At 48.4% G+C, this 9,828-nt stretch overlaps 1 protein-coding gene across 1 annotated transcript; it reads left to right on the forward strand.

The window, feature by feature from the left end:
- Positions 1 to 7,382: 7,382 nt before the first annotated feature.
- LOC136382171 (C-C chemokine receptor type 1-like) lies at positions 7,383 to 8,390 on the forward strand. The gene has a single exon (XM_066351170.1). It carries the CDS (start codon positions 7,383 to 7,385, stop codon positions 8,388 to 8,390), a length of 1,008 nt encoding a protein of 335 aa, XP_066207267.1.
- Positions 8,391 to 9,828: the final 1,438 nt, after the last annotated feature.

Consider the following 9,828-nt stretch of genomic DNA (forward strand, 5'->3'; position numbering starts at 1 on the left):
TATATGTGTATCACTCAGAGCTTAATCAGAGACATGACATGAGATAAGACTAGGGTTTCCAAACTGTGTGCCGAGGCACCGGGGCCACAATGAACTCCCAGTTTCAATTTTTAAGGGCTCCACACTGCACCTGACATTTCCTGGACACCCTGGGAACTACAAGTAGGAGAAAGTTCACAGTTTCAATATTAGATTGTGGTGCATTCTTTTCAAAGCGGGCGTGTCTCTGCAAAGCTGGGTTTCCGGTGATTTGAGATAAATCAGTGTGGAACAGGAACTGAGGGGACAGTGTCCCACGGATTCCAACATCTGCCCACCAGGCGTACATATCCCATTGGCATGGATTATTTAAAATGAAATAAAATATATGTATTTTTCAATTTGTATTTATTTTCCTGCAGCTATAGAGAAAATCACTTCAGTTGTTTGAATGTAAACACTTATGAGGGGAACAGTTCGGTTCTTCCTTTGCCCTCTGGTTGCTGAGGAAAAGTACTGGGACCTTAAGGGCTCTGGGAACTGCATTTCCCTGCATTACTTTGATGCCCCGAACAATGTGTATCATATGCCCCACCTGTGTTAAAAATAAAAGTCCAAAAGCTGTGTGTGCTTCTGTGTGCGTGTGTGTGTCTGTGTGTCTGTGTGTGTGTGCACAGGCCTCTCACCATGAAGCCCTAGGGGACGCGGTGTGGGTATGGGAGAGGGGACAGCCCACTGAGCAGCAGCTTGTTTAGGCCTCCAGCTATAAGCACGAGTCGTCCTCCCGCTCAAATGCGGGCCAGCCCAGCTCTCCTGGGGAGAGATCACTCAGGGCCTGGAGGGAAAGGCCTAGTAAAAGTCTAGATACACGGTTTCCAAATGTGAGCGTGTATCCGAATCACGAGGAGGTCCTGTTAAAGCCAGAACATTTGATTCAGTATGTTTGGAAAGGGATCTCAGAATTCACATTATTTGCAAGTTCTGGTGGCTGTAGATGTTGCTGCTCTAAAGTCCTAACTTCGAGAAACCCTGCTGTAGATAGTTTGTGTCCCCTCCTACTCCAGGGGCATTCATCTATGGACCAGGGTATTCCCCGGCCATGACATTCATTGGTCCTTACTGTATTGACTTGCTTAAGAGTCTGTGAGACTGGCTAGGCCGTGGGCACCTGAAGAACTGTATCAGTCTCTCTCGGTCACCACTACATCCCTATCACTTATAGTGCCTGGCATGTCATGGGTACTCGATAAATACAAGTGAAGTGAACAAGTATATGTGCCTGGCATGTCCTGTCTGTGTCGTGGGGGCCCCAGGAGCCTAGAGCAGAGCTGGAAAGCTGGTCAAGGATCACAGGTACTGACCATGTCTCTTACTGTAGACATAACCAAGGAAGAGGCTGGTGTCACAAGCTTTGTTCTATGGAATTGACACCCAGCCAAGTACGGTAGCTAACCAGACACACACAGACCTTCCATTTTCTGGTGCGGGGTAGGACTGACTGATGACCACGTGGCAGAGTGCCCTAGTGGGGGAGGGGCAGGGAGCTCAGCTGGGCCAACACTGGCGTGCATCTGAGTCTCCTGAGCACCCCGTGGGCACGCCCCTCAGCATGCACGTCTACACGCTGCAGCCCCTCCGACAACACAGGGCTCCCTGCCCGGGTAGCAGGGCAGACAGGAAGTCAGAATAGCACAGGAAGCAGCTCTCGACCAGCTTTGGGCAGGTCCAGATTACATGGACTCTGCCTGGTGTCCTCACCACTCAGACCTGAAGTCCGATGACCCTGCGGGGCTGCTGAGTTCCCAGTAGGACCAAACCTTGCTGTCCACTGTGGAGGGGACACTGTGACTCTCATCATCAGCTCCTTCTTGTTCCTGTCCCATATTGCGCCCCCTGCCGTGTTTCCTGGGACCCCTGAAGACTCAATGCATGCACCTGCATTCGTGGTCATGGTTTGCACCTGTGAGGGAGACCCCACATTAAGACAGGTAGCTTTAATGTCTCAAGCACTGCACCAAATCATTCATTCATGTTGTGTGTGTGTGTATCTAACTTGAGTCTTCTCTGTAACGTTGGCATAAAAACCCTGCCTTACAAAAGAAAAAAAGGAGACACTTGGGAGATTAAATAACATGCCACAATCAGTAAGTTTAGACTTGGGATGGGAAATAGGACTGTCACATGTGAGATTCTCGTGACTCATGTGCGCCCCTTGCCCTGCTGTCCGTACAAAGGCGGTAAGTTCCCAGGTCTGTAGCCGTCGCTGTCAATCTGGTTCCCTTCCTGCCTCTCTCTCCTGCCCTCTCTCTATAGACAAGCTGCCACAGTGGGAGACCCCACCCAGAAGACTCACGTGATGTTCCACGATGGCACCTCCTCTAATGTCTTCATTTTCACAGATGAGAAAACTGAGCCTTAAGGGACATGTTCAAAGCATGGTAACATATTATTTCGGAAAGGTACTTTGAAACACGCCTGTGAGAAAGGTAAGCAGACTCTCGGTTCTACAGAAAAGCAGCTGGGACCCAAAGAGACACCAGCACAGAGCAGTTGGTGGCTGCTGTGGGGAGAAGCAGAACTACCATCATTTATGAGACATGTATCTTGTCCCCATCGCTCATACAAGCTGACCTCGTGCATCCTCCTTTGAGCCTAAGCATCCAGTGTTCTCATTTGATGGAGGGGGAGCCAGGACATAGGAAAGCTAGTGATCTGCCCCCATCTCAAGTGGAGAGCTGGGATTTGAACTTGGCCTGTGTTGGACGATGCAGAAAACAGAAACCTGGGCTTAGAGAGACGGCAAACTCCATCCTACAGACCTGTATGCACTCCGGGCTGGAGGCTCCTCTGGATGAAACAGCTCTGTGGTTTGGGGGAGTGAGGGGCGCACAGACAGGGGAGAACAGAGGGACAGTGAGCAGTGACAGTGGAGGACTAGGGGCGCCAAAGAGAAGCTGCCAACTCCCCCTGGTTTACTAGCAGGTCATTCTGAGGAACAGAGGACCCAGGGTTCCAGTTTAAACACTTTCACTTGCAATCTTAAAAAAAAAAAAAAGGAGAAGAAGAAAAGGCTGCTTACTGACCAGGAGACCCCCCTCCCTGCATCAGTCCCTCTCCCTTTCCCAGCCTTCATTTGCTCAACTAGTTCTGGGGAACACCTTACTGCCACCTGCCTCACCCCAAACAACGCCACCTCATCGCCCTCCCTCAATGTCCTTAAGACAGAGCCCACAGAGAGAAGTGCTGCCAAGTGACCACAGTAAAACGTTTACATGGAACTCAGCATCCAGGAAATGTTTGGTGTCCTTACTGCTCCCGCACACTCACCTATGTAAAGAGAAGAATTTGCCTCCTTCTTTGCATTCTCAGTAACTGAGATCCCTAGAGTCCTGTCTCCATGTAACACAGGAAGTGAAAGACTTCCTACAACATCAGGACCTGGAACCTGGAAAACAAAGACCCTAAAAGCTTTAGAAACAAAGACTTCGTGGTCAAAATCCTTTGACACCAGAGTAAGTGGCACTTGTCTCCTCTGTCCTGTCGGCTTCTGTGGAGGGTCATCTGGGTGAATCCATGCACGCAGTGCCTCTGATGGTCCCTTGACGCACCTGCAAGGCACTGAACTGCATAGCAATGCTGAGAATGGGAGGATTTATAAGATGGGCAATCAGATGTGAAATAAGTTTCTGTTGTTGTTGTTAAGAAAGAGAAAGATTCTTGAATGACGGGACTGACTGATTAAGAACGTTGGCGCAGCGTTAAGGAGAAGAGGCACTTTCTGTGGAAGGCTGTTCTAGAGGAAATAACTTGAAAAATTTCCCCCTGTGAATGAGAATCATACATGGTGTGTGAAGTCATTGTAGGAGGAGGGAGAGATGAATAGAAAAGTTTATGCAGATGTGGGATGGTTTGAAACATTACCACCTTCTTAAGAAGACTAGGATTGAGGATCCTAAAAAGCAGACTGGAACCTGCCTTTGGAGGAGCTAGGATTTCATCCCCTGAAGGCAGAGAAGTGGCCTGGTGACCTCTTGGAATGCATCCTTCCTGTCCTACTAAAGAAAGTGGAAGCAGAATTTTGTTCTGAGTATACGGGGGTTGCAGCTACTTGGAGTTATCTTCTTAAATAGCTTTCCCCCAAAATCTGGAGGGTCTCACATTCCAGAGTAGAAATTCCTAGATGTTTGCATAGCATGTCACCAGGCTGTGTGTCACTCATTGACATTTTTGTCCCACTCTGACCAGCAGGACAGCTCTTAGGCTATTCAGACTGGTAGGGCGATGGGTGAGCATTGATGCGCTCCTAAATATTTTGCAATGAGCTCTCCTGAAATGTCCATAGCGGGCTTTCCTGAAGAGAGAGCCCTGATTTCCAGTGTAGCTGATTTTGCATGTAAACATGCCCACTGTGGTGGATTTCAAGCTACCAATATGCTGACTGTGGGGTTGGGGACACATGCACACGGTTGGTTCTTATGAACCAGGAACAGCCAGCTGCCCCGCACCTCAGGCCTGGTGTCTTTACCACACAGACTGCGCTCCCTGCTCAGAGGCTCACCTACTCCCAGGATGCAGCATGTTGGCACTGGAAGGTTCTAGGCTCCAGGGCCATAGGTGACCACTGTGCAACGACCTTGGTGCAGACTCTAGATTTAGAAGACAGGATGGCCGGCTGGTTCACTACAACATGAGCCTTGGTTTCTCTTTCAGGGCCCCACCAACGCCCTAATCCGTTGGGGAGCAGTGTTATTGCGTGGTGCCCACTTGTAGGGAAAACAGTGAATGGAGTAGGAGGCAGGGGTGATGCAGGTTACTTTGTTTAATGGTATCTGACGATGCTGACTCAACGTGGCATCTCCTTTGCCAAAGTTTCCCCAAAGACGGGGCTCCTGGGGTCAGTGTTGCACGAGCTGCTCCTTGTACTTCAAGCTGCCTGTTGCTTCCACTCTAAGCCCTGTGGTCCCCATGATGCTAATGCCAGCTGATCCGCTGGCCCTGAAAGTGGGAGCAGGAATCAGAAGTTGTCAACCTGGCTTTGTTAGTGTCGTCCAGCCCAGGTTTCTCTGGGAAGAGGGCTGATTCCTCAGTCACAGGCTAGGCCAGAGGTGGAGGAGTGACCCAGAGAAATGAATTTTGCAGGAAACCATAGGGCCCTAGCTGAGGTGTCCAACACCCAACCCCACATGGGCCTTAAGTTTCTAAGGCCACTGCAGAAATGTAAGTTCCTTAGCAGGAAACATTCACTCAGCGGTGCATAAGGAAGAGCACCAGAGACTCCGGGGTGAAGGGAATTATGATGCAGGCAAGTCCTGCTACATGAGTGGTGTCTAAGTCAAAGATTTCAGATTGGTGACAACATAGTGAGAATCAGAAAATGCAGTTCCCACGGCTATGTCCATCATCAAGCAGAATTCCCTTTCTAGATTAACCACAGAGACACCTGGTGGGGGAACATGGAGGACAGGGGACATCAGCCAGAATAGGATTGGAGACTCGGACATTCATGGCAGCTGGAGTCCACAGCGAATGGTCATTGTAATGAAGCAGTTCCCCTTACATGTACTAATGTCCTGGCCAGGATCAGAGGTGGCTTTTCTCCTATTATACCTTACAAAAGTCCTTCAAGGTAACTGATACTTTCTCACATTACAGAAGAGAGACTGAGGCTCAGGGAGAGAGATGAACTCCTTCAAGTTCACACAGCTGGTCGGTTACACCAAAGCCCATGCTCTGTTTGGGGAGGTGTCCTCAGTAAGTGGTCAGAAAGGATTGGAAAGAGGGCTGAAGAGCAGGTGTGCAGAGTCCTGTAAGGCAAGCCATCTAGTGGTGCTTTCTCGTTTGTGTTGATTTGCATCATGGTAACATTGGGTAAAACTGTTCCAGAGCTCATTTCTGAGAATTCCAGCTTCCACCTGGATGTGCAACACCGCATGGCTTCAGGCTGTTCTGAGTCAGTCCTCCCGAGAACTCCCTGCTTCTCACCAGGTCACCCGCTCCCCCAGCCTGGCTCTCCACTGAGTCCTCACCTCTCTCCCAGGAGGCCGATAGAGTTACTGTAGTCCTGCCTGTGTCCTGTCTGGGCTACGTGCAGTGGGCCAGACTGAGCCCACTCTGGTGTCCTCAGTGTTTCAACTACGGGATGGATTGGCCTCCTAGAATTTCACTGTGGCTGCACTACCAGGATTGGGCGGGATAATATGTGTATTGTCAGACATCCTTGCCCCGCCAACCAAATGATAGGAACATCTGCTAGGTTTTGTGACAACTAAAAAGAGTCAAATAGCCACACAGTTTCATGTGCCTGCAGTGCCCTATATCACCTCAGCAAAGAATCTTCTTGAGCCCTGGCCAGTTGTGTCATTGGTACAGTGTTGGCCCCGTGTGTGAAAGTCCTGAGTTCGATTCCCAGCCAGAGTACACAGGAGAAGCACTCATCAGCTTCTTCCACCATTCTCTCTCTCCTTTCTCTCTCTCCCTCTCTTCCCCTCCCACAGCCAATGTTTCATGGGAGCAAAATTGACCCAGGTGCTGAATATGGCTCCATGCTTCTACCTCAGGTGCTAGAATGGCTCTGGTTGCAATGGAGCAATGCCCTCGATGGGAAGAACATCACCATCTAGTGGGCTTGCTGATTGGATTCTAGTTGGGCGAATGTGGGAGTCTGTCTGTCTGCCTCTCTACTTCTCACCTCAGAAAAAAAAAATCTTCTTAGCTCCAAAGGCCATGAAGATCCATGAGTAAGCTTTTGTCTTTCAGCCAAAACTGATTCCTTTGTCATGTCCTTCTGTGGACTTTCATATCAAGGTCCCTGTATGTGATTAGAAGCAAAGAGTTCAAGTATTTACAAGAGTGGACGTGAGAACGATACACACAGGAGTTGAGCTCCAGCTCTCATTGTCCCCAGATGTATCTGGTCCACGGTGAACCTCTCTGTCATCATGTGTATAATGGGAGACATAAATGGTGCCCTCCCAGTTCTTTAACGCTGAGTCCAATGACAGGTCCGTGGGAATCATGAGGGAAGCGTTGGTGATGAAGAATGAGGTTGCTCCCCCTTTGTCTGGGTGCTCCAGCCACCAGACGTTCCCTTCCCAACAGTCATTGCCAAAGTATTTGACTTCATGGTTTATGCACTCATTTGTTTACTGTCATCACCTCCCCCCTCACCTCACACACACACCATTAAACTTTAATTTCTATGACAGTGAAGAAGACCTGGGGCCACTTACTTCAAGGTTGTGTCCCAGCACATGGTTCACAGTCGGCACTTTTCACTCAATAAACAGTTGTCAAGTGGTTCATGTCAAATAATAACTGCCCTGTCTCTTTTGTCCAGAGCCCACTGTTTTTACCAGCAAAGTAAATACAGAAACCGTCTACCTGGACCCACAGCAGAAAGCAGGATGGAAATTTCCAACATTTCAATGGACTATGATGGGACCACAGACGTGAACTACGGGGCCACAACCCCGTGCCTATATGAAACCGTAAGGTCTTTCAGAGCTCAAGTGTTGCCCCCTTTGTACTCCCTGGTATTTGTCATTGGCCTGGTCGGCAACATCCTGGTGGTCCTGGTCTTTTTGGAACACAAGAGGCTCAAGAACATAACCAGCATCTACCTGCTCAATCTGGCCATTTCTGACCTGCTCTTCCTCTTCACGCTGCCCTTCTGGATTCACTACTATCGAAAAGATAACTGGGTGTTCGGCAATGTCATGTGCAAGTTGCTGTCGGGGCTTTATTACGTAGGTATGTACAGTGAGGTCTTCTTCATCATCCTGCTGACCATCGACAGGTACCTGGCCATCGTCCATGCTGTGTTTGCCCTGCGGGCCCGGACCGTCACATTTGGTATCATCACCAGTGTAGTCAGCTGGGTCCTGGCCTTCCTGACTTCAATTTCAGACTTTTGCTTTATGGATTCCAAGAGATATGGAGGTGGTTACATCTGCAGCTTCAATATTCCTTATAAGTACTACAAACATTGGAAACGGTTCCTGCCTCTGAAACGAACCATCCTGGGGCTGGTCTTGCCTCTGGTGATCATGATCATCTGCTACACGGGGATCATAAAGATTCTGCTCAGACGACCCAATGAGAGGAAGTCCAAAGCGGTCCGTCTGATTTTTGTCATTATAATCATTTTTTTTCTATTTTGGACGCCCATCAATCTGAGTATGTTTGTTTTTGCTTTTGAAGACATTTTGTTAAACAGTAACTGTGAGCAGATCAAACAGCTAATCCTGGCCGGTCAAGTGTCAGAGGTGATCGCCTACATGCACTGCTGTGTCAACCCCATCATCTACGTCTTTGTTGGCAAGAGGTTCCGCGAGTACCTGCGTCAGCTGTTCCACAGGCTCCTGTCCCTGAGCCCGGGGAAATGGCTCCTCTTCTTCCACAGTAAGAACTAGGAGAGGGCCATTTCCATGTCCCCATCCACAGTGGAGCAGGAACTCTCTGATGGGTTCTGCCTCAGGTCCAAGCAAGAATGACTTTCTAGACACGGTGACTATATCTAGAGGGGAGGCAGCTTGGGTGTCTTGGCCAGATTGTGACCACTGACCAGTGTGGAGTGACAGGACCTGGGGTTAAGGTGGATCACCTCTGGGGCTTGAGTCTTCTCTGTGAACTTCTCCCCAGAGATGAATGAGTGAACTAGGTCATTCTGGACGATGGAACAAATGGTGCCAGCCAAGGGCTTTGGCCAAATAGTTTCAGATTTGTGACTATGAACAATTGTAAACAAAGCCACTGAGCATCCATGTACCTCTCTCCCGCCACCAGTGAGCTTGGAAACAGTGATTTCCACAGTTGAGTCACCCCCCTGCAGGGTTCAGGCTGCTGGAAGCCCTGAGGAACATAGAACTCATGATGGCAGAACTTGAGACCTAATGGAACATAGAATTAGGAATGGCAATGGAACTTTTGTTAGAGAAAATTTTTATACTTACTGAAATCAAACAGTTCAGGCCAAGGGCCAGACACAGACTTTGTGTATAAAAAATTGTACATTTATAAATAGTGATGGAGAAAGTACAGTTATTATTTCAAAAACCCAGAAATCAAAATCTCCCCTAAATCCATCTATCCCATTACTGACAATGTATATTTTTCATGAACTTTTGATTAGTTTAATGTTTTCTCTTGTGCACATTCATGATTATAACAGAAATGTACTACTATTCTCACCCTTCTGCTCTAAGTAGAAGCATGTTCAATCAAGTTTCTAGCTCCATACATTATTACAAAGCATTGTTTATGGTGTCGGCACTGAAATCCACGGCACAGACGCACTCAGATTGACTCGTGTCCCCATGGTGCTTGCACAAATCAATTCACTCCCACGTGGTGGCTGAAGACCTGCTCCCGTCAAAGCAACTCTGGGAGACACGGGTGCAGGTGGGAGGGGTGTTCTCCAAGAGCCCTGTGCTCAGTGAGGTGACAGCCCCAGGGATGTCAACAGAGCCCGGGTGTGGTGGGTGGGGCTGAGACCAGGGATATAAGACCGCTGTGAGTAGAGCCTGCCACCCACACATGCACTGCATCCTTCCATATGCCGTGATGGGTCAGGTGACAAGTGAGATGGTCAGTTTGACCAGGGATACAGGCCTAATTAAAATGCCTGGCAGGCACTTGGAAGGCCAGCACCAAATCACTTTGTAGCTTTTGTACAACCCTGAAAGCAGTTTGTCTTAACTTTTAATTTTTAGCAAATTTAAAACCAATTCGAAAAAATAATTAGGTGAAAGAGTGTAAGTAAATTTTGAATATGAAAAGTATTTTACTGTAAAAGAAATTGGCCTGCTTATAAATCTACACACATTATAAAACATAAAATACAAAAATGTT

Source organism: Saccopteryx leptura, chromosome 10 (genome assembly GCF_036850995.1).
Source record: "Saccopteryx leptura isolate mSacLep1 chromosome 10, mSacLep1_pri_phased_curated, whole genome shotgun sequence".
Lineage (NCBI taxonomy): Eukaryota > Metazoa > Chordata > Mammalia > Chiroptera > Emballonuridae > Saccopteryx > Saccopteryx leptura.